Source organism: Mirounga angustirostris, unplaced genomic scaffold (genome assembly GCF_029215605.1).
Source record: "Mirounga angustirostris isolate CCGP_5_RB_7025 unplaced genomic scaffold, mMirAng1.0.hap1 SCAF_2, whole genome shotgun sequence".
Taxonomy (NCBI): Eukaryota; Metazoa; Chordata; class Mammalia; order Carnivora; family Phocidae; genus Mirounga; species Mirounga angustirostris.
Genome location: NW_026991710.1, coordinates 21,502,490 through 21,528,957, shown reverse-complemented (window position 1 = coordinate 21,528,957; position 26,468 = coordinate 21,502,490). Strand labels below are relative to the sequence as shown.

The 26,468-nt window shown below is 36.5% G+C and overlaps 1 protein-coding gene across 6 annotated transcripts in view; it reads right to left on the bottom strand.

Moving 5' to 3' along the window:
- TBC1D19 (TBC1 domain family member 19) overlaps positions 1 to 26,468 on the bottom strand; it is a 156,658-nt gene that overhangs the window by 107,584 nt on the left and 22,606 nt on the right. For 2 of the 6 annotated variants that reach the window (XM_045881361.3, XM_064584351.1), the window contains exons 2-4: positions 13,454 to 13,526; positions 12,458 to 12,503; positions 5,994 to 6,069 (exon numbers count right to left, since the gene is read on the bottom strand). The exons of 1 other annotated variant lie outside the window; for it this stretch is intronic. In XM_045881361.3, coding sequence (XP_045737317.1) covers positions 5,994 to 6,069; positions 12,458 to 12,503; positions 13,454 to 13,526 — 195 coding nt within the window. Of the gene's footprint in view, positions 1 to 881; positions 1,007 to 5,993; positions 6,070 to 12,457; positions 12,504 to 13,453; positions 13,527 to 26,468 lie in introns of those variants that run through there. 3 more of the 6 variants (XM_054508979.2, XM_064584352.1, XM_045881364.3) reach the window with 3 other exon arrangements.

Here is a 26,468-nt window from a genome sequence, read left to right as displayed (position 1 = left end):
CATCTGGTAGTACAGATTCTAGAGCCAGACTGTCTAGGTTGAAATCCCAACTCTTCCACCTACTGGTTTTGTGAAACTGGACCTATCTAAGATCCTAAGAGTAACACACCTCACAGGCTTGTCATGAATGTTAAATGAGTAAACACTTGTAAAGCACTAGAATGGTACCTGGCACATAATTAGAGCGCTATGTGCTTACTAGTACTATTTCACAAGAAAATTCATATACTTATATTTAATCACACACCATATATCAGTTTCTTCAAATACTGCTTTCTCTAAAAGGTGTAGCAAAGTAGTTCTCGAATTGTTTTACATGGAAATAGGGTTTCACGGTCACATAAATTTGAACAACACTGGATTAAATAAAATTAAACAGTTTCTTTACTGCAGAACATCTCAGAGCCTAAAACAAATTGTGTGCAACAAAACTAAGGAGTACTGAACTAAAACCCAAAGTATAAAATAAACACCCTTGAGTCCACAGTGATATAATAACTGGGGGGAGGGAGGCAACTCTTCCATGCAGAAACACTCCAAATAATTTCTGTAGAGACTCCCACCTCAAGGAGGGGGAGCATAACTGTCTCACCTTACGTGTGAACCATAAACAGTGACTTCCTTCCAAGGAGAACAGTATATACAAGGGGGTGGGGGGCAGAGAGTGACGTTGCAGTGGAGCAACCTCACATACACTACCCAAGCCAGGCGAGCCAGGTCAACATCAACAGTGCCAACCATGTTGATAGTATATACCCTGACATGATGTGAGGACCATAAATGGCACTTTCTATCTGTGGTCTTCCTCCAAGAACCAGCCCCCCCAAGTCTAATCATGAGAAAAACATCAAATTCCAACAGAGGGATATTCTACAAAATACCTGACCAGTACTTCTCAAAATTGTCAAGGTCATCAAAAACAAGGAAAGTCTGAGAAACTTTCATAGCCAAGAGGAGCCTAAGGAGACATGACAACCAAATGTAATGTGGTTTCCTGGATGGGATCCTGGAACAGAAAAAGGACATTAGGTTAAAACTAAGGAAATCCAAATAAAGTATGAACTTTAGCCAATAATAACATATTAATATTGGTTCACTAACTATAACAAATGTACCATAGTAACTTAAGATGTTAATAATAGGGGAGACTAGGTATGGAATCTATGAGAACTCTATAATATCTTCTTAATTCTTCAGTAAATCTAAAACCTTTGTAAAAAATTAAGTCCATTAAAAAATCATAAAATAAATTGTGCTTCTAGGAGTGAAAGGTACAGCACAGGGAATATAGTCAATGGTACTGTAACAGCATTGTATGATGACAGATGGAAACCACACTTCTGGTGAACATAATGCATAGAGTCATGAAATCACTATGTGGTACACCCGAAACTATGCTGAACACCTGAAACGCTGAAACTAATGTAACCTTGTGTGTTAACTATACTTCAACAAAAAATAAATTCAATGAAAAAACACGAATTTTTAAATATTAAATAAATAAACTGTGATTGACCAAGAGGAAGGCAGTGTGGGCCTCAATTTCCAAACTTATTTGTCCACGGCACCCTTTTTTGTGGAGCATCTCTCAGGGCTAGTATTCAGCGGAAAACACTTTGGGAAATGCTGATGCAGTATAAGAAACCTCTTTCCCACATCAGTCCAGAAAACTGAACACCAATCTAGCTTGCCAAAAACTGCAGAGAGCTGATTTACATCCCAACTCTGAAGACACAATCAAGATCTAAGGGAAGATCAAATAACTCATGCAACTTTAATAGGAAAAAAAAATCAAAATTTTCCAGGCTCCAGTTCCAAAATATTTTCTGCCAACCTGTTTTACTTAATAAAAGGGGAAGGAAATACTAACTGGATTTTTTTTTAAGTTCTTTCTGATTGTAAAGAGCAAAGAACAACTTAATAAGGAACCGCCTATGCCCAAGTCCTTCCTAGTGCTCCTACAGAATGTTTTGGCCACCTCCCCCATAGCACATAGCACTCTCTACCTTACACTACAACTATTTATGCCCATGTCTTCTTTCAATGATTAACCCGTGAGTTACCCATAGGCAGAATCTTTATCTAATTTTTTCTTTCTTTTAAGATTTATTTATTTATTTGAGAGAGAGAGAGAGGGACAGTGAGCTGGGGGGAGGGGCAGAGGGAGGTGGAGAGAGAAACCCAAACAGACTCCATGCTGAGCACGGAGCCCAACATGGGGCTTGATCTCACAACCCTGAGATCATGACCTGAACTGAAATCAAGAGTCAGATGCTTAACTGACTGTGCCACCCAGGCGCCCCATATCTAATTTATTTCTGAATCTTCATAGCACATAGTAGAGAGTCTTTTAGCAGGCATTCAGTAAAGATCTTTTAAATGAATATCACAATAATCAGTAGAAGAGATGGCAAGCACCTTTATTATTAATTTGACATAAACTTCCTAAGTTCGTGTTACATAAAGGTCAGTATGTTAGAAGTAATGGGTATAAAAAAATGTTTTTAAATTGTTACTGCTTTCAAGAGGCTTATAACAAAAGTGAAAAAGATGTACACAGAAATTGCTATAACAGACTGCAATTTGTGATAAGAACCATAAAATGACAGTGTGCTACACTGTCCAAAAGAGGGAGAGATCCTTTTCAACAGGGATGGTAACTGTCACAGAGAAGAGATGTCATCTGAGCTGACCCTCACAAAATAGATGGATTTTCATAATGCTAAGCAGGCAGAAAGAGCTTTCCGGGACAAGAAAACAAAATAAGAAAAGCGTTAAAAGATGCAAGAGGGAAAGGCAAAACGATTCACTTGGAAGGGCACATAGGACAGTTATGAGAGCAGAGATTGATAAAGTAGAAGGGGAAGCTAGGGACAAACAGTAAAAATCCTTAAATGTTGCACTTTGGAAAAGGAACTTGTTAGGCATTCATAGTCACTGAAGACGGGAGAAGGCAGTGAGATACGTTATAAGGTTTCACCCACTTGTAGCTAAAGTTAATTGTAATAAGAGTACGTATGACAATGGGGAGGGAAACAAGTTGAAAATCAGGATGTGAATTAATGTCTGAAACAAAGTTTCAATACAAAGCACTCAATACAAGGCAGTCGTCCTCCTCATCATCGCTGTGATCACCATGGTAATGGCCTTGATAATAAAAAAGGACGAAAAGGCTATAAGACTATGGGAAGAAATAACTTATAGAACTTAATGACTATTTGGACATGGAAAACAGAGATCAAAGATATTTCAAGTCTAAATTACTATAGTAATGATGAATTAATAGAAATAGGAAGGTCAGGAGGAGACGCTTATTTTAGGAATAACATAATAAACTCAGTTTTTGACATGTTGAGTTTGACGTCACAGAAGAAATGTACAGTAGATAGTTGATTATAGAGGATTAGAGGCAAAAAAAGATGAGGCGGCAAAGAAGAGGGAAGCTGTGGAAACCTGAATGAGAGGACCTGAATGTTCTTAATAAACCAAGTGGCGAATGTTAAAAATATTTAAATGTTTAAAATGAGAGAGAGGTAGAATTAGGGGCTACACAAGTGTGAAAAACTGGGAAAACCTAACTGGAAAGCAGATAACGCATGATGAATAATAATAAAAGGATTGACAGGCAGTAAAATGAATCCACTGAAAGACAAATAAATGGATTTAGACTAAACTCAGGGCAAACATAGAATTCATGTGACTTTCCTAAGTAATTCCACATTCTGGGAGAAGAAAATAGATGACAGAGGTAGGCTTAGGCTGAGGACTGGAATGGCAGACAGAACAGAAGTCTAATGGGGCAAGAGACGATGAGGTGCCAGGGAGCACACTGCTGGAATGGGAGTTACGCCATCCGGACTACAAAGTGAGCAAACTGCCCAATACAACAGGGAGCTTAAGAACTAGATGACTCAGGGAGAACAAATAAAAGAAGACAGGCAGACACTAACTGGTAGAGGAGGTATTTAGTGTGACCACAGTTAAAGAATCAATTATTTCAACAAATCGTGTTCCATGGGTGGAACTGGATGCCGAGGATAAAAAAACACAGTCCCTGCTCTTAAAGAATGAATAATGTGGTGCAGGGATTGACAAGCTTCCTGTGAAAAGACAAACGGCAAATAATTTTAGACTTTGCAGGTCATAGGGTCTCTATGCAGCTACTAAGCTCTGACACTGCAGTGCAAAAGCACCCACTGACAATATGTAAATAAATGAACGAGACTATTTTCCAATAAAAGGTGTTTTATTAATTCCTAGAATCTTCATGGGTCACAGATATTACTATTCTTTTGGCTTTTCTGCCAGTTGAAAATGTAAAAAAAATATTCTTAGCTTGCCTGCTGTACAAAAGCAGGTGGCAGGGCAGATCTGGCCAATGGGCTGTAGTGCACCAGGCCCCGAGTGAATGGGCAAGTCTGGGAAGAAGAGAGCGGAGTGGCATCTATCTATACACGATACATACACTTACCCTTCCTATGTGTTCTCAGCAACTAGCAGCAGGCTTGAAGAATGGACCTGTGATTTACCTCTTTACCTCTTCTTTTCCGTCATGATAGGAAAACAACTTTATTATCTTCTTTCCTATACCTAATATGCTAAAACTGATACTTTCTCCAAACCCTTTGGAAATTTTCAAATTTCACCAAAAAAATATTCAGACCCAATCTTTTCATTTTTTTGAGTTTATATCTTTACAACAAAAGATCGAACAATTTTTTCACACATGTATCATTTAATGATTTTGCTTTATGACATATCAACAATACTGTCTGATTGTTAGACCTAAAGGTACCACCCAGAGATACGAACATATTACATATTTCCTCAAATATCTCCATGTTTTTTGTTTATATTGCTTCCTTTCACCATCTGATTTTGAGAGCTTTTTAAATGAAAATAAAAGTTGAAAAATAAAAAAGCTGCCCCACACCCACCGCTTGGATTGTGATAACTCAAAGCAGCAGATTCTTTCTCAGGACCAGAACGAACCACTATGATAAGTGAAGCTGGGTGATGGGTTTACGAGAGTTCTTTGGGGTATATTTGAAATTTCTCATGATAATCTCTGAGACTATGGTTGAGAAAGATTGACTGTGTAGTGCCCATTAAACCCCTTGGCAGCGGCAGAGAGTCACACTCAGTACCGCAAGGAAGGCTTGCAGAGGTGCGCCAGGCCACACTGAGGTGAACAGTCCAGAGGTCAGGGGCATGTGACAGGGCCTAAGTTTCTATTTTAACAGTTCTTTACAGTTTTTCTGTTTAAAGTCATTCTTTTTGGGGCGCCTGGGTGGCTCAGTCAGTTAAGCAACTGCCTTCGGCTCAGGTCATGATCCCGGAGTCCTGGGATCGAGCCCTGCATCAGGCTCCCTGCTCAGCGGGGAGTCTGCTTCTCCCTCTGACCGTACCCCCTCCTGTGCTCTCTCTCTCTCAAATAAATAAAATTTAAAATCTTAAAAAAAAAAATAAAATCATTTCTTTTTTTTAAGTGAATTTTAGTTGTTTCAGCCCATTTTAGATAGCAGGTTCATTTGAGTTCTGTGACAGAAGAATACAGTTAGTATATAGCAGCCTGCTGTGAGAACAAACCTATTTCAAATACAGTTATCAGTATCACCAGCTTCAAAAGCCAGTATTTTAAGGGAAGAGTGAGTCAGTTCATTCCCATTTCATTCTTTTACTATCATAGAGCATGAGGAATAAACGGTCACATAATACTTTTATCACATTTAAAATTTCAGGCCAGTATGGTACATGATTTTTTCTTCCTTCTACTCAACATTTTCAGGATTACTGTAGTTAAGTAGGTGTGCTCCTTGGTTGCTAAAAGTAGAAAGGAAGAGCATGCAAATTCTATTCACATCGCTGGAGTGGTTCTTACCCAGGCTTCCATATAATGAATAATATATACTCCTGATACCAATTAGGATCTTTCATTCTGTATTATATAACTTAGCATGGAAAAATAAAATTAAAAATGAACAACAGCCAACCTGTGCTTTCCTCATGTAAACCAAAGGTTCTTTCAGATGTTCAGGGGGTGCAGCAGGATGACTAGGTAAAGGAAACCTAGGGATAAAAAGAGGCAGCTAAATATTGTGCATTATCTTGATAACTAATTAATTCTCTTTGTTAGAAATTACTTACCTCTGTGGTCCATGTCATAAATGAAACAGAATATCTGTTAGCAATTTTGTGTGTTTATAGAAGGTACAACAACATGATAAAGCTTTCTTATCCTACTAATACTGTAGTTTTAGATTAGCAATTTACTTGTTAAAAGTTGAGCTGCACAATAATCTGAATTCATAATCTGAAGTAATTTTAAAATTACTTAGCTTTGTAAATGCTCATGTAAAAATTGTCAGAACTGTTATTTTTAGCATATAAATATTTTAACATTTAGAGGAATTTTTTAAGGTTGAAAAAATCCATGAACTTGCTAACATATCAACTGTTTTCATTTCTCCCAATTTCCTTTTCCATATGATTACATATTTTTTACATAGTTTAAATGATAATATAAATACAATCTTTAAAAGAGCTATGTTTTAATATATAATACACAAATTTAATAAAAATTTAAGAATGTTAATGTCTTGTTTTCTAGGTAACTTTACATTCATATTCAAAATGTATTGTTTTTATTAAGAAAACATTTATTTATTCAACAAATATTTGAGCCGTCTAAGTACTAAGTATATGGTGGTAATTGAGATGACACCCCCTGTTCTCATATACCTAACATTCTAGTGAAGAAAGACAGTCAATAATTACAAAAAGAAACAAATTAATAGAACAATATCAGATAGTGATACATGCTATGAGAAAATGAAAGTGGGGTAATGAGATAGAAGTGATGTGCAAGGGTAAGTAAGTATCTAGGGGAGCTAATACTTGAACTAAGACATAAGTGAGAAGGAGCTGACCATACAAAGATCTAGGGAAAGAATATTTCAGGCAGACGGGCAGCAAGCACAAGACCCTGAGTTAGGAACATTTGGAATGTTTAAAAATCAGAAAAAGCCAGAATGGTTGGAATATAATGATTGAGACACAGTGACATGAAATCACAGAAAGCACAAAAGGAAAACATAACAGTTCAACATTTACTTAGAGATTCCAGTCTCTTTCACAACAACAAATAACTCCTACTGAAATTAGTCGTAACACTTGTGCCTACAGCAAAGCAACCATGTTCTAATACTCGAGAACCACACAGTGAATTTCCTTTCTTTTTTTAAAATTTTATTTATGTTTTTAATTTATTTGACAGAGAGAGATAGCGAGAGAGGGAACACAAGCAGGGAGAGTGGGAGAGAGAGAAGCAGGCTTCCCGCTGAGCAGGGAGACCGATGCGGGGCTCGATCCTAGGACCCTGGGATCATCACCTGAGCCAAAGGCAGACACTTAACAACTGAGCCACCCAGGAGCCCCCCACACAGTGAATTTTCAAGAAATGCCTCATCCAAAGTGGGACACCAACATGTAAAGTGTTTATGATATACCAAGCTTAATTATACCTACCCCAGGACCTAAGAGTAAAATGCTCAACTGTCCAAAGGAAACATTTCTGGAATAGAACAAGCAACCTGTTCAACCCAATCTCTAAAACAGTTTCACTAATTATTTCTAGCTAATTGTTTTTTCCACTAAAATCTGTACTCCATGTACCTAAATAAATCATCTTTCCCCACTCACAAATGAAAAAATAATGATATATATACCTCAATATTTCTTCATATATGCAAGATAGTTTAAAAACCATCTATTTCATACTGTTCATTATATCATTTGTAAGGGACCATACTTTAGAATTAAATATTTTTCAAAATCCTTTAATTTTAATGATAATTATCTCTAAATTTAATAAAACTTAGAAATTTAGGATTGAAACTTGAGAGAACTTACTGATAATCTTAAGTTATTTAGTGCACAAAGAAGTTTATCCATAAATAGGTAAGAAGAGGTAGCAACTCAAAAATCATTAATGTGAAGCCAAATCAAGTTAGATTTTTATTCATTCAGAAATATATATATTTTTTTAAAGATTTTATTTATTTGACAGAGAGATAGAGAACACAAGTAGGCAGAGCGGCAGACAGAGGGAGAGGAAGAAGCAGACTCTCCGCCAAGAAGGGAGCCCGATGTGGGGCTCGATCCCAGCACCCTGGGATCATGACCTGAGCCGAAGGCAGCCGCTTAACCAACTGAGCCACCCAGGCGCCCCCATTCAGAAATATTTAATAAGAATCTACTAAGTGTTTAAGGTAATAGAAATATCAGTAAACAAAATAGGCTAAAATTCTGTCCTTGTAGAGCTCATGTTTTTATATGAAGAGACGAGGGTTGAAGAAACCTGTGCATCACTCTTGATTCCTGCCTCTTCCTGTGCCTTAAGTCCCTGGAAATACTTCTCATCTTTTTTCCACCCACTGACAGACAACCAACATCTCTTGCCTGTATTCATCTGACAGGTTCTTAAGCAGTCTCCCCTCCTTCCATACTATTTTCAACCTCCTTGCCAATTTGTCTGGCTATTTAGCCAAGAGCAATGTCTTCCTTATTCACCAGTAATTCCATTTCCAGTGTCTAGCATAATGCACGGCACATACTAGATAACCAGTACATTGCTGCGTGAATATAATACGCAAATACGATCATGTCACTACTCTGCTTAAAATTCTAAAATGACACCCAAATGCTCTTAGGATCCCGTCTAAGAAAGTTTAGAGGGGCGCCTGGATGGCTCAGTCGGTTAAGCAGCTGACTCTTGGTTTCAGCTCAGATCATGATCTCATGAATCGTGGGATCAAGCCCCAAGTCTGCACCTGGCATGGAGTCTGCTTGAAAAATTCTCTCCTTCTGCCCCTCTCCCAGCGCAGCGCCCACATGTTCTCTCTCTCAAATAAATAAATAAATCGATAGATAGATAGATAGATAGATAGATAGATAGATAGATAGATAGATAGATAGCAAGCCTTGAGGAAGAAGCACATCCCCACCTACATATCTGGGATCATCCTTCACCATGTCCCTTTCCCCATACCACTCAGCCATACAACTTCGCTCCTCCAATGTGCCACACTTTTCCACTTCTAAATCTCTAAGCTTGTTGCTCCCTTCTTCCTGAAGCACTTTTCTTCTCTACTCCTTCCCCAGATTAACACTACCTTAGCTTTTTTATCTGAATCTGAATATTGTTTCCTTTGGTAAGCCATCATGATATCCCCAACGTGAGTTAATTGCCTGCCCTATGTGTTCTGCGTACTTCCTCATCATAGTACTTGTACTATTCTATAATTGCCTCCTTAAACTGTGTGTGCTCCACTGAGATATATGCTCCGTGAAAGCAAAGACTATGCAGCTTGTTCATCATCCTCAATTCCTAGCTCAGTGCATAACACATAGCAAGTACATTTAAAGTAACATTCAAAAGAAGGCAATGAAGAACTATGTGATCAGTATTTTGGAAGTACTCTGGTCTACTGCCTGACACTCTTCCAGCAAATGCCATGAATGTCTATAAAGACTTAACCATATCTTGTGGTCTAGTGAAAGGTACCCATTATCTAAAATCTTTCCATTTTTGGTCTGCTACTGTTCAACATTCACACCTCTCTAAAGTATGGCAGATATTTGCATCTATCTACTATAACAGTAGACTATGGTATATGTTTTTATAATATATACCTATATTGAAAGACTTTAAAAAGGTTTATTTATATTCCTTAAAGGATAATAACAGGTAACCTAATTCTTTATCAACTGTTCTACACAAAGTACAACTAAGACAGAAAAAAAGGTGCATGTTCCATTTAAAGACTGTCTTAATTAAATCTTTTTAGTAAGTTTAGGATTAATATCTACAGGGTATACTCAATTCAACAAATATTTATTGTGTGTTAGCATTGGTTGGTGGCCCAATAACTACCTATCTGCTGACTCAATACCATTTATTTGAAGGTACTAAAAGAAATATAAAATATAATTCTTGTTTCATAACACTTTTAATCCAGGCGAGAGATAAGATAAACACTATGTGAGATGTAGTATCAAACAGCTGGAGGTCAAGACCCATTCACTACCATTTACTAGCCATATGATCTTCAGCAAACTATTTAAGTAGTTTGAGCCTTAGTTTTCTCTTCTGCAAAATGGTTATAATAATAAATTCCACAATCATAGAGTTGTTGTGAAGATTACATTCCATAAGGTAATGTATTTAAAGTGCTTAGCACAGTGCTTACATAAAAGGCTCATTTGATTATGTAAATTGCCTATTAAATATTAACACAACAATAATTAAATAAGCTTGATCCCATGACCCCAAGATCATGACCTGAGGTGAAACCAAGAGTTGGTCGTTTAACGGACTGAACCACCCAGGCACCCCAATTAAGTAGTCAATTTTAAGTGGGAAGAACTAACCTAGGCTACAATTAAAGTTTCAGGTAAATAACAGAATACAAAAATTTTTCTCTCTCTTTTAAACAAGAATTGGACAAAAATCTTTTGACATGTTTACTAAAATGAAGTGAACAGTTTTCAGGTATCATCTGTACAGCTCATGTATCTACACCTTTATTAGGTAAGAACATATTTTTTCTACTCTATTTAGCCTAGTGAATTCTTCAACTTTACTGTTTGCGCTCTCTACTTGTCCATCTAATGGTTTCTGCCAGTGAAAAATACAACACAGTATACTCAGTCCCCTTTATTCTTCTGATTTATGTTAGGGGAAACACTTCTTCTCCACCCTGGATGTGTCCCTCCCTGTGAAAAGAGCTCCATTACCATCACATTCTTGGCCTCTCTCCAGGGCTTTACTTGCTACACCACAGAAGAGGTTTAGTGCCTTATCCAACTTTTAAATTTTGGAGTAATAAACTGAACATGCTCACCAATGTTATTTAATTGGAAGGTTAAGTCTACTTAGTTCTGGAGTTCAGTTAAAGGACTCATTTTGCTCTTGCACTAAGCTGTGTCCTCTTATCTAGTCTTTATCAGTAATCGAAGTATAATTTTGATCACCCACTTGCCTTTATGTTTTATCTTATTTCTCAATTTCTTCAAAACCCAAATGAGTAAAAAAAGTAGTATTATTTACTCCTTCAAAAATCCCAACAAGTTATTCAAAAATATTTATTTCATGTCTATTGTTAGGATATTGAAAATAAGACAATAAATGAAATACTGTCCCTGCCATCAAGTAAAAAGGCACTCACTGTTCACTCATTGAACAATTTTCAGGAATGGATTAGACTACAAAAATAGCAATCACCAGTAAAATCTCCTCAGATGAGAAGCCACTGTTTGTAATTACACACAACCAGATGCTTTTATTCCACCAGTACTGGAAACAAAGAAAGTTAACAAGCTTCCTGTATAACAGGCAAAGAGAAAAATCACCATGTTCATATTAGTTTAAGCAACCTGTGGCATCTCTATACATATTGTACATTTAAAACCTTACTTATCATGATAAACATCTATTCCTTGGTGACTAGTATCAGGGATATGGTCACAGTCAACTTCAATAGCACTTAAATATGATATTATTTAAGAATTTATAAATCAACTGGGAAAATGGTGACAAGCAAAGAAGTAAATACTAATTTTTAAAATGTGTGTCCAAGCACAGGTCCACAGGCCTTCATCTGCGTCTCTATTTTAGAAACAGTTCTGATAAACTAGATTATCTTGTTTCTCAGTTAACGGCAGATTAGAAGGGACAAGTTAGGAGCAGAAGTGTTAGAATCTAGAGAATGCTAGAGACACAGGCACACTGATAGCAGTAAAAAAAAAAAAAAAAAAAGACATAGGAACTCCATTAGACTATAAACTCCATGAGGGTAGGAATTGATTCCTTGTTCTATACTATATTCCCAGTGCCTAGCATAGTGCTAGCACATGGTAGGGGCTCAATACATAACTGATGAATAATGGAATATTGAATAAACTATAAAAGCTAACTCTACATCTTTATTCTTTATAATGACAAATAGTTTTATACACCTCAACAGACTCTGAGGGCAAGTCCAGATTAACAAAAACACTGATTTTCTTACTAATGACACCAATTTTGCAAAAAAAAAAAGTAATTATATTTAGAATGGTTGCTTTATAAAGACAGAAAAAGGGTAATATCCAAAATGGCCACAATAAAAAGAAGTTGATAAGCTTCAGTTATCTGAAATAGTAACTTACTTCCCTAACCTACACTGGATAAATGAATTGTTAATGTAAAAATTTTGGTGGTAAAAACCCCACCTATTCATTATTCATTCTCAGGCAGGACTGTAAGTTTTAAATGTATTAACTTACGTGGAATGTTATATAAATACTAATGAAAAATAACAATATAATGAGTGTACACAGCAATACTATATTCATTACTTACAAAGTAAATACAGCTAAACATAACAGTATCTCAAAATAGGTAGGAAAAACTCACACACTCAGTTCACTATAAACAGCATTCTGAAGTTTCTTCTCCCAACCTATTTTTTAAAAAAGAATAAAATATATGAACGTGTTAGTTTTAAAAATAAGCATACATTATAATTAAATTTATCTCACTAAAACTCTAACATCATATTCATTTGTGAAAGAACTTTATCAATCGCCAATTGCTGTGTAAGTGTTATTAAGGAATTATTTCCTATACATTCACTATGTCCAGTGGCAAACACTGAGTAGCAAAATTATCAGTATGACACTGTCTTTTAAGTAAAACTGTTGTACCCTTTTCTCCGGATGGGAGAAATCCTTCCTCCATTGCTCAGTGAATACCAAAACAGTGCTACTAGTACTATCAGGAATGTGCCAAGGGAAGGGCAAGAAACAGCCAAGCACCCTGACAAAGATCAATCATAAGCAATTAGTTACAACTAACTAGCCCGTAAACTCCTGAACGACAGAAACATTATTATGAGGTACCATCAGACCAGTGAGCTTGGCTGCTAACTACGTGAATTTTTCTGGGTAAGTAAACCACTTAACATCTCAATTTCTGTGTGCAAAGGTTAGAATAGGGAACTTCTCTTCTTGCTCTAAAAGAAATTAGCATTTTCTTTTCTTTTCTTTGAAAGGATAGAAAGGAGGAAGGGGAAAAAAGTGTAGAAGGAAAAGAAACCACAAATGAAAAGTAAAAGAGGAAGTGCTTAGTGAGGGAGATTCTTCATACATTGAGGATGTATGTTGATCAGGAAGTAAACAGCATTCAAAACTGATTAATTTAATGCAGTGATTCCCACAGCGTTCCTGAATTTTTGCAGCATTTTATTGAAATATCTGAAAGTTCTAACTCTCATCAAATAGAAACCTATCTACCCACTGTTCCACAATTTTTAATGAGTAATTGGAAGTTTGAGGATAAAATATTCCCTCCAAATAAAGTATTCCCTTATTTTGCCTTAAAGAATTAGGAGGAAAAAAGCAACTTACAAACCTGATATTTTAAAGAATTCCTTAATATCTTCTTTTAGTGATTCAAGTTTAATCTCAGGTCTCTGAAGACAGGCCTAATTTTAGAAAGAAGAAGAAAAAGAAAGGAGAAGACAGAAGTCAAAAGTAAGTCATTTGGGTTGATATTTAATATGAATGAAAATTTTAAAAAGGAGTATCCAGATGTGCATACTATTTTAAAAATCCCTTTTTGAAGTCAGAGCACTTTAGAATTATCTAGAATAGCTCATAAGAGAGAAGACTTTTTCATCTACTCTTAAAATACAGGATCTGTGATGGTACACTGCAGTCTACTCAAAATATAAAAACTTGCAGCTTATGAATACTTAAATTTTTATCTAGGATTTTTATCTTATGAATATTTAATATCTATTTTTCTAGTAGGAAAAATACTCAGATTTTATAAATTCATTCTCTTAATATTATATCAAACATATACAGCGGCATTTACACCTAATGACCAAAAAGCCAGTTGCATCCCTTATAAATAGATCTTTGAAAAGTGTCTTCCTCTTCAGATTGCTGCTCAATGCAAACCTTCATTTGTTGTGCGTATTTATGGAAAACACATAAAACTATTAGTTCACAAATACTTATTAGTGTCTCCTTCATCTTTAAGTGCATGCTTTCTATTCTACTGGTTTTTCACACTGTAATTTTAACAAAAAGTAATAATTTGTCCAATTTATAATGGCTTTATTTTCAGTGTTGATCTTTCATCACCTAGCTCTTTCTATCAAGTTCTAAAAGTCTATTCCTTAAGAAGGCAATAATTTTAGGATAACTCATGATAAGCATTTCAAACCTAAGAAATCAAAACTTGATCTTATCTTCCACTCATACTTTGTTCCTTCTCTTCTATTTTTTAATCCTCATCACTGAAATTACCAGGCACCAGATCTTCTAAGTCAGAAACTTCAGTTATTCTTACTTTCACTCTAACCCCTCAAAGATTACACCTCTTTCTGGGAAGATGGCATTGGAGGTAGTGAGTTATTTTTTGGTTTGGGTGGTTTTTTGTTTTATTTGTTAATCTCCCTGATTTCCACATAAAAACAGACCAAGCAACTGAATAGGAAAACCAAAATCCCATGGAAAACATTTACAAAACTTGGTGATAACAAAGTTAAAATACAAGCAGCTGGGGACAAACCAACAGCCACAGACCTGTATGGTATTAGCATTTGTGCAGGAAAAAGCAGAAGGAAGCAGTGGGATATGTGATGGATGTGAAAACAGGAGGACCCCCAAAATAGCCAACACTGTTTTCACTGGAACATATGAAAAGCCAATTTTAGAACAGGAGCTAAAACTTGGAGGGGTTCTGCCTAACTAGAGATAGCAGATGAGGTCTGAAGAGACTGTGGCAGCCTAGCACCTATGAATTCTTGACACTGACCAACCAGCACTCCCTTTCCAGACAAGGCCATACTGAGGAGAAAATACTGATAGAGTAATAAAAATTGAGGATGACAGAGAGCCAATGTATTACCTTGAAAACCAGTAAATAAAGGAAAAGGCATATATCTTGCCTTTCCTATAGAAACTGCATCACAGGGTAACTAAATAATAGATAAGGGGAAATGTCTCCTGATAAAAGTATTCCAGCTAATAACTAAAACAGATGTGATATAATTAGAGTATCACCATTTTGCAGCCCCTAATAAATTACTAATTCTAGGCAATGAGAAGAAACAGCTGTTAACAATGCAAAAGACAACCAGATATTATGTGCTTCTTAACGAAAGAACACTCCACTTGCCAATAGTCATGGCCAAAGGGAGACACCTCAGTCTGATCAAGCCCCTGGTCCAGCTGTCAATTTACAAGTCATACAAAGGACAGAGGAACATGTTAAGCTGCACCATGAGGGTGCAATCAGAAAAATCCAGGATATGAGATATCCTAAAGGTCAAATGGCTCTGTTCTTTAGCTCATAAAGTGTAAGGAAAACAAACGGAAGGAGAGAAAACCTGTTGATTTAAAAAGACATATCAAAAAAACTTCTTTAGGGGCGCCTGTGTGGCTCAGTTGGTTAAGCAACTGACTCTTGATTTGGCTCAGGTCATGATCTCAGAGTCGTAGGATTGGCCCCATGCCAGGCTCTATGCTCAGTCTGCTTGAGATTCTTTCCCCTTCCCTCTCCCTCCCCTCTGCTCCTCTACTGACTCCTGCTCTCGCGAGCTCTCTCTCTCTCTCTCAATCTCAAATAGATAAATAAATTAAATCTTTAAAAAAGTTTAAAAATTAAAAAAATTTTTTTAACTTTTTAATTGGCAAGACTGAGAGTGTCTTCATGTGAGGGATATGTATTTGGTCAATAAAACTATTCAAAAATGCAGGAAAGTGATTACCATAAAAATCAGGTTGCTTGGGAGAAAGGAGTTTGTGATTGGGGTGGGGCAAATGGAGGGGTTTCTGGTTTGGCTGGCAAAGTTTCATTTTTTTTTACCAGGGTGGTTGTTACAAGGTCGTTCATCTTATAATTGATGACATTATAGGTTTGTATTATACAGTTTCTATCTGTGTTTTATCTTACAATAAAAAGCATCAAAAAGGAAAAAGAAAAATATGTTTCCCAATTTATTCCTTCTCTGCATTCTAAAGTCCCACACTTAAGCCTAAATCCTCATCATTTCTCATTTGGATCACTATAACAGCTTCTGAACCGTACATCTTGCCAATTTATTCAAATTGCAGCTACTCCCCACCTGGCATTTTTACACTCCCTTAGTCTACTTTTTCTTCTTTCTTATCATTTACTACCTCCTTATATGCCATATGATTAATGTATTTACTATGTTTATTGGTATATTGTCTACCATCCTACATTAGAAGTGATAAGCTCCACTAAAACAGATATCTTTGTCTTTCTGTTCACTGTTATGGCCCAAGTGCTTAGAATAGTTACTTCCACACAGTAGGTGATCAATAAATGTTTATTGAGTAAATGAACCAATTTCTCCCTTTATTAATCCATCCTCCAGCATTTTCTTCCTAAAACATAAGGCTTTCCTAACTGCAAATCTCGATAGCATAAACAAGAAATCTAAATTTTTCAACAGGGCACACTTGGCCCTTCAGTGCAGACCAACTTATCTTTCCAAATTCTTCAGCTGCTCTTCCACCAAGCTAACAACATCCTATCTTTTGTCACACCTTCTCCCCCCAAGACACCCTACTCTCTAGTCACAGTGAACTACATTCACTGATCCCCCAACTGTTAAATATTTTAAGGGTTCCAGGCTTTTGTTCATGTTGCTCTTCAGATGCAAGTATTCCCTCACCACCCTGGCAAATACCTACTAGCTTCCAAGACATCCCTCAAATACCACCTCCTTTCTCAATTTGTCCCTACCACTTCCCTACAAAGATAGTACACTCAGTTCCTCTGTTATAGCACTCATCAGATTATATTGTAATTTTCAGCTCACCTATTTTTCTTTTTGACTCTTAAATTCAAAGGACCATGACTTCATTTTTGAATCTCAGGTATTAACTCAGTATTAATTGTTGCTTGACAAAATTATATTGATCAAACCATGTTCTATCCTTTTTATCCAATTTTCACCCAAATAAACAAGGAACTTTATAAAAGTTATTTTTAACTAAGGAGACTGGTTTCCAGTCCGTTATTCCTAGGATTGTAAAAGCTGCAAAACCTTGCTCATTATTCAAAAGTATCAAAGCAAAAGGAAACAGGTTTTCTTTTACTAAGTCTGTATTTGGAAATGACTCTGAGGTAGCATAATTAAAAGAATTTCAAAAGAAAAAATTGGTTATTTCTTCTAAACATTTTCAATATTTTAAGGTTGCTAGACCTCCTAGATATATTTTTTAATCAAAGGCAAACCAAATTCATAGTCAACATAATTATAAAAATCTTGAGAAATTTGGGGCGCCTGGGTGTTTCAGTTGGCTGGGCATCCAACTCTTGATTTCAACTCAGGTCACGATCTCAGGGTTGTGGGATTGAGCCCCATGTTGAGCTCTGCGCTGAGTGTGGAGTCTGCTTGAGATTCTCTCTCTCCCTCTCTGCCCCATTCCCCCACTCACACTCTCTCAAAAAAAAAAAAAAATTGATTAATTTGAAAATCAAAAGCAGGCCAGTGACAGGAGGACAACGTGGTAAGGCAGTTTTCAAACATGTTTTAGCAGCTTATTCCTTCTTTCAAATGAAATCTGAACCCAATTAAAAACCCTACTATAGGGCACCTGTGTGGCTCAGTTGGTTAAGCAACTGCCTTCGGCTCAGGTCATGATCCTGGAGTCCTGGGATTGAGTCCCGCATCGGGCTCTCTGCTCAGCAGGGAGTCTGCTTCTCCCTCTCACCCTCCTCCCTCTCATGCTCTCTGTCTCTCATTCTCTCTCTCTCAAATAAATAAATAAAATCTTTAAAAAAAAAAAAACCCTACTATAAAAAAAAATCTACTATATGAAACATATTGAAAGTGATAGTAGTAGACAATGAAAATCAGTATTCTCTCATTGACTAAGGTATAATTACATTATAAATGCATAGCTTTATCATGATATAGCCTTAATATCCAATCTGTTTTTGTATTTGGTTTTGGTTGCTCAACATAAAGAAAAAGTCTTGATTCACAGAGATAAGTGGTTGCACTTTTAATAGCCTTCTTGGCAATCTCAGCACACTCCCAAATTAAACTGCTGTGGGAAATCAAAAGAGGAGTACTTGGAAATTTTATTTTGAAAACAAATCATTGAAGGGGCGCCTAGGTGGCTCAGTCAGATAAGCGTCCAACTTTTGATTTCAGCTCAGGTCATGATCTTGTGGGATTGAGCCCTGTGTCAGGTCCCACACTCAGCCTAGAGTCTATTTGAGATTCTTTCTCTCCTTTTCCCTCTGCCTCTCCTCCCACTCATTCTCTAAATCAATCAATTAATCAATAAAATCTTTAAAAAAAACAAATCACGATATTAGTTATCATAAATACAAAATCAGACAAAGAGCTTCTGATGCTTAAGACTGTTAGAACTACACATATCATGATATTACTACCACATGATGGCTCACTTGTCCCACATCAGGGCAGTATACCATTTAAGGGAGCCTCTGTGAGCAGATGCACCCATGCTCTGCCTACCTTCTGCAGTAGTATCCTCACTTGCACAATGAAACATGAACGCACGTGTGCAAACCCAAATATTTTGAAAGACCAGTGCAGAATTATATCCTTCCTCATCAATGACACATTTATAAGTGTCTCTAATATATGAAGATGACGAAAGGAACAGCATTTTTTCCTGGGACTTCCCTAGAGACAAGTTAATTTGGCAGCATAACAGTGGATTATGAAGTATTTAATATAACAACAAAGCATTTGAAAGCGTGGTGCTTCTTATTATATTTTTTAAATTAATTTTTAAATAAATAGGACATTTTCTGAGTCCTTGGGTATAACAGATTTTAAAACTATTTGGGACTAAATGAGGATAGGATTTGGCATCACAAGATTTTGAATTATCTCTCTCTTTTATTATCTTAGTCAAGTCATTTGACTTATATCTCAGTGTTCTTTATTTAATAGGGAAGGTAATACCCGAACTAGGTTATTGTGAGACTTAAATAAAAAAATTTTCAAAGTTATTTTTAGTTGGGAAGTCCAGTGTAAATTAAAGTTGTGTTATAAAATATGAGGTATCCAGCTGACAATGGTCTAAATGTAAAAGACTAGCAGGGAGGGAGTGCCTGGAAGTAAAGGTTTTTTTAAAAAACCTACAACAAAATTTAACCCTTTCTTTAAACAAAACACCTCTAACTCACTATAAGAGCTGGTAAAAATATGATAAAAAATATAATCCAGGGATGCCTGGGTGGCTTAGTTGGTTAAGCACCTGCCTTTAGCTCAGGTCATGATCCCAGAGTCCTGCGATCAAGCCCATCGGGCTCTCTGCTCAGAGGGGAGGCTGCTTCTCCCTCTCCCTCTGCCTGCCACTCACCCTGCTTGTGCTTACTCTCTCTGTTTGTCAAATAAATAAAATCTTTAATATATATATAATATATATACATTTACATATTATATATATTTATATCTTAATATATATATAAAATCCAGCAAGTGTTACATTACCCTGCATATATTCTTCACTCATTTATGTTGATATTTCTGACATCCTCCACCATTCTGCACTCTAAAAACACATGACCGTCTTTGCTCCCGCTGCCCTTGACACACACACACACACACACACACACACACACACACACACAAATTCAGTTTCAAACTTTTACTCTTTGCAGATGACATGATAATCATTGTAGAAAACCTGAGAGACTCCACCAAAAAATTGCTAGAACTCATAGAGGAATTTAGCAAAGTCATAGGATATAAAATCAATGTACAGAAATCTATTGCATTTTTATGCACCAATAATGAGGCAGCAGAAAGAGAAATCAAGGAATCAATTCCATCTACAATTGTACCAAGACCATAAGATACCTAGGAATAAAACTAACCAAAGAAGTAAAATATCTGTACTCTGAAAATGATAGAACAATTATGAAAGAAACTGAAGAAGATAGGAAGAAATGGAAAACCTTCCATGCTCATGGACTGGAAGAACAAACATTATTAAATGTCTATACTACCCAGGGACGCCTGGGTGTCTCAGTCGTTAAGTGTCTGCCTTCGGCTCGGGTCATGGTCCCAGGATCCTGGGATCAAGCCCTGCGTCGGGCTCCCTGCTCGGCGGGAAGCCTGCTTCCCCCTCTCCCACTCCCCCTGCTTGTGTTCCCTCTCTCACTGTGTCTCTCTCTGTCAAATAAATAAATAAAATCTTAAAAAAAAAAAAAAAAGTCTATACTACCCAAAGCTATCTACACATTCAATGCAGTCCTTACCAAAATAACACCAGCATTTTTTATAGAGCTAGAACAAATAATTCTAAAATTTGTAGGGAACGAGAAAAGACTGAGTAATCAAAGAAATGTTGAAAAAGAAAAGCAAAGCTGGTGGCCTCACAATCCTGGACTTCAAGCTCTATTACAAAGCTATAATCATCAAGACAGTATGGTACTGGCACAAAAACAAACACATAGATCAATGGAACAGAATAGAAGAATCCAGAAATGGTAACCCACAACTCTATGGTCAACTAATCTTCGACAAAGCAGGAAAGAATATCCAATGGAAAAAAGACAGTCTCTTTAACAAATGGTGTTGGAAAAACTGGACAGTGACATGCAGAAGAATGAAACTGGACCACTTTCTTACACCATACACAAAAACAGACTAAAAATGGATGAAAGACCTAAAAGTGAGACAGGAAACACCAAAATCCTAGAGAAGAACACAAGCAGCAACTTCTTTGACCTTGGCTGTAGCAACTTCTTACTACATATGTCTCCAGAGGCAAGGGAAACAAAAGCAAAAATGAACTACTGGGACTTCATCAAGATAAAAACCTTCTGCACAGTGAAGGAAATAATCAACAAAACTAAAAGGCAACCTATGGGATGGGATAAGATATTTGCAAATGACATATAGGATAAAGGGCTGGTATCCAAAATCTATAAAGAATTTACCAAACTCAACATCTAAAAAATAAAAAATACAGTAAAGAAATGGGCAGAAAACATGAATAGACATTTCTCCAAAGAAGACAAACAAATGGCTAACAGACACATGAAAAAATGCTCAACATCACTCAACATCAGGGAAATACAAATCAAAACTACAATAAGATACCACCTCACAACTGTCAGAATGGCTAAAATTAACAACACAGGAAACAATAGATGTTGGCGAGGAAGCAGAGCAAGGGGAACCCTTTTACACTGTTGGTGGGAATGCAAATTGGTGCAGCCACTCTGGAAAAGAGTATGGAGGTTCCTCAAAAAGTTAAAAATAGAGCTACCTTACCACCCAGCAATTACACTACTAGGTATTTATCCAAAGGATACAAAAATACTGATTCAAAGAGGTACATGCACCCCAATACTTATAGCAGTATTATCAACAATAGCCAAATTATGAAAAGAGCCCAAATGTTCATCGACTGACAAATGGATAAAGAAGATGTGGTATAGATATATGGAATGGAATATTATTCAGCCATCAAAAACAAAGAAATCTTGCCATTTGCAAGAATGTGGCTGCAACTAGAGTGTATTATGCTAAGCAAAATGCTAAGCCAAATAAACAGTCAGAGAAAGACAAATACTATATGATTTCACTCATATGTGGAATTTAAGAAACAAAGCAGATGAACATAGAGGAAGGGAAAGAAAAATAAAATAAGATAAAAACAGAGAGGAGGGCAAACTATAAGAGACTCTTAACTATAGAGAACAAATTAAGGGTTGCTGGAGGAGAGGTGGGTGGGGAGATGGGCTAAATGGGTGATGGATATTAAGGAGAGCACATGTTATAGTGAGCACTGGGTGTTATATGTAAGTGATGAATCACTAAATTCTACTCCTGAAAGAAAGGAAGAAAGAAAGAAAAGAAAAGCTCTAAACTAGCTTTCTAGTTTAGAAACTCACTACATCCCTACCTTAGCCAATTCCACCTTTGAATTATTAATTAGAAAATTCTTTATTATGAGCTAAAATTGATTCCTCATACCATATTCCACCATCACACCCCCCACACACATACACAATGTCACAAAATATAAACTGAATCCCTTTTCTATTGGAGACCTCCAAATATTCAAAGAAAGCTACTGAGTCTTCCCTAAAAGCTTCTTTTCTCAAGGTCACATTATTTTCAGATTCTCCAAGTTCTCTTTGTATGACAGATTCCCTGCCCACTCTTCTATGAGCAAAGTCCAGTCCAACTTGTCCACTACCATAGTAACTTCCTAACTGATCTCTCTACTTTACTCATTTCACTAGACCACTGATTCTCAAACTTTTAAACCTCAGGACCCTCACTCTCTTAAAAATTGAGGCTCTAAGAGTACTTTCTTTATGTGGATTATATCTACTGATATTTACAGATTCAGAAATTAAAACAGAAAAAAAACACCTTATTTGTTTATTAGTACGGAATTCCCCCCAAAAATATTAGAAACTGAATTACCTCATGATCCAGCAATTTCAATTCTGGGTACGTACTTGAACACATATTTGTACACTCACGTTCATAGCAGCATTATTCACAGTAAGTAAAATGTGGAAGCAACCCAAATGTCCACAGACAAATGAATGGATAAGCAATATGTGACATGTACACACAATGAAATACTACTCAGTCCTTAAAAAGGAAGAAAATCTTGACACATATACAACATGGATGAACCTTGAAAACATTATGCTAAGTGAAATAAGCCTGTGACAAAAAGACAAATAGTATATGATTTCACATATATGAGGTACACAGAACAATCAAATTCATTGAGACAGAAAGTAGAATGCTGGTTGTGAGGGGCTATGGGGAAGGTGGGAAGGGAGAGTTAGTATTTAATGGGTACAAAGTTCTATTTGGGGATGAAAAAGTACTGGAAACGGATGGTAACTGATGGTTGCACAACAATGTGAATGTACTGAATGCCACTGAACTATACACTTAAAAATGGCAAATTTTATGCATATTTTACCACAATAAAAATATTTATTTATCTGTTTAAAAATAACACTATAGGGCACTGGGTGGCTCAGTGGTTAAGCATCTGCCTTTGGCTCCGGGTCCTGGGATTGAGCCCCACATCGGGCTCCCTGCTCAGCAGGAAGCCTGCTTCTCCCTCTCCCTCTCCCACTCCCCCCGTTTGTGTTCCCTCTCTCACTGTATCTCTCTCTGTCAAATAAATAAATAAAATCTTAATAAATAAATAAAAATAACACTATAACCCATTATATATTAGCCTAAATATTTTTATTTAAAAGAACTGTATTTTCAGACACAAAAAATCAGTGAGAAAAGGAGGCATTGCTTTACATTTCTGCAAATCTCTGATGTTTGGCTTAACTGAAGACAATTGGATCCTTCAGTCTGCTGTGATATTCCACCTGTGGCACTATGTTATTTTGATTGATGTATATGAAAAAGATCAGTGTCACACAGATATGTAACTGGAAAAGGGAAGGGTATTTTAATATCCTTTTCAGATATTGTAGATATTCTCCTGTGATAGTATACCAAAATTTGACTAGTAGTTTCCTAAAAATTAGTTGCAGTGTGGAATCTGAACCTCAGTAAAGTTTTCACGCTTTATTACATAAACATGTAACGCTCTGCCTTGCACTTTGAACCAATCTTCTACCTATATATGATTTCATAACATTATGCATTGATCATTTTGAATATTATTAAGTGATGCAGTGGACACATTTCATTAAACAATATCAAAAAGTAACATTCTTTAACATCACCATAAATATCATCAGAAAAGTCTTTAAGTATTGAGGAGCCGTCAAGTTCACAGTAATGAATTCAAGTTTTTCTAGAATCTAAGTGTCTTTCATCTCTGTATCCCAAGAATCAGCACAATAGCTATCACATAGTACATACTTCATAAACATGTTCTCAATGAATGCATTTGCACTAGAGATTCCTTAGACCTACACCTGCAAAACCCCATAGGAAACACAAGATAATTGCCCTTGTTTTCTGAAATTTTTAGTCCAGACATGAAGATATCCAATAAAAAAAAAAAAAAAACTAATGCTACCATAAGAAAAAAATACGTTACAACAGAGGTATCATCCTTAGAGACAGGAACAATTAATTCTAATTGAAGAACTGGAAAAAGGGGAAAAAGGAGTATAGGCTAAGTAAACAGACTGAACAAAGGCATAGGGATGTTCTTGTGCACTATCACTTTGTGGAATAGCAAAAGTTCCAAGAGAATGTAGGAAAGAATAAAGTGGAAGATGAAGCTGGAACACTCTCTCCTATTCCTATTTATTGAACTCACCAGTGACAGATTAATATTCTTTAAAAAATCCTTCATGTCTTCACCCTCCTCAAAATACTTCAATGACCCCTTCAGTACCTACAGAATAAAAGCAAATTCATTCTGGTATTTATGATCTTCTAAAAACCTAGTCCTACCCAACCTATATAATCTTATCTTTTGTTGGGAAGGAAAAATTTTCCTCTAGCCTTCAGAGATTCTTCCAGCTGGTCTAAGAATTAAATTGACATGAAACAGAATAACAGGAGAAAATCAAATTTAATTTCATACATATGGGAAATCCACATACATAAGAGGTTCAAAATAGAAAGGTAAAATGAGGTATATGTGCCATCCTGAGCTAAAGAATGGGTTAGAAACCTGGGGCTTCAAAGGGAAGGAAGGTAATCCACAGAGAGTAATAAGAGCAGATGTTTCATAATTAGATGTTTGCCCTCAGATAAAATTTATCTCTGGTAGTAACACTTATTCTGGGAAACACCCAATTTAGATTCTTCTAGGTAGTTAAGTGCAAAAGTTTCTTTTGAGCCTGCAGGATCTCAACTGCCTTCAGCTCAAAACAGTCCACATACCAAAGTGGCACATTTTGGGGAGACTTGTTCTGAACTCCTTCACTCTTTAAAAGTGCCCTACAACAGAAAACTTCTGCTTAACCTTCTTGCTGTTCCTATATTGGGAATTCACTCTAATCTTCCCTCCTTGAGAGCTAGCCACGCCTTCTCTACCCCCATCTGTGTCCTTTCAGTATATTTATATCCTAGTATATGCCTATGGATTTACATTCTTCTTTCAGTATTAATTAAACACTTCCTATGTGCCAGTTGCTGAACATAAAAAGAAAAACAAGACATGATTTTCCCTCACTCTTGAGGAACTCACAATGTATTGAGGGACATAAAAAGCTGGGGTGCCTGGCTGGCTCAGTCAGTAAAGCATGTGACTCTTGATCCTGGGGTCGTAAGTTCGAGCCCCACATTGGGTGTAGAGATTACTTTAAAAAAAAAAAAAAAAGCTAAGAAAAAGTGTGATAAATAACTGCTGTTTCCTGCATCAATCCACAAACATTCTTCTCATTAACATCACTGTTTTGGACGTTGGCTAATTTTTCCCATCACCACCATAGAAGAGGGGCTCAATTAAAACATGCTGAATTGGGTATCTCCATTCCTTCCTAATATTTTTGGTTCTTTATGAAATGGTAGACCATATCTGTTTCTGTAATCCAAGTAGTCCCAGTGGACATGCATTGTAGCCAGGAATGAGTTTTAGTTACAAATTGGAAATTTTGGCACTATGCAAGCTGACCATGCCTTACACTCAATCTGTGTTGTATAATTCAAACCCTACTTTGGTTTCTCTCACCTGAAGATAGATTCCTCACTGGTTTTCTTTTGCTGACATCCCAAAGCTGACCCACTTCTCTGCCAGCACTGTCTGTCTTATCCCCCTTATTCCACATCTTTACTTCTTAGCCTCCTTTCATAATATACTTTATGCCTGAGCCAGTCTTCAGTTCACATTTAGTTATCAATCTTTTCTCTCTTGTTTCAGCTTGGCCTTACCTAATTCAAAAACCTTATATGACCTTCTCTAAGCAACTCAGTGCTGAAATAAAATGCAAAGAGATATACTTACTTATTCAAAGCAATCCCATATATTAATAGTTATCTTACCTGCACCACCCCCCCAGTACATAAATTCTATGGAGAAAAGAGGTTTCTTATTTTGAAATGCTATACACAATAATTCATTTCTACACTGTTGTTAGAAGGTGGGGGAGAGACAGTAAAGTATCCCCCAAATTGAGAAGGCACTTTGATGGTGCAACCACTCTGGAAAACAGTATGAAGTTTCCTCAAAAAGTTAAAAATAGAGCTACCCTACAATCCAGCAATTGCGCTACTAGGTATTTACCCAAAGGATACAAACATACTGATTTGAAGGGGCACATGCACCCCAGTGTTTATAGCAGCATTACCAACAATAGCCAAATTATGGAAAGAACCCAAATGTCCATTGATTGATTAATGGATGAAGAAGATGTGGTATATATGTACAATGGAATATCACTCAGCCATGAAAAAGAATGAAATCTTGCCATTCGCAACAATGTA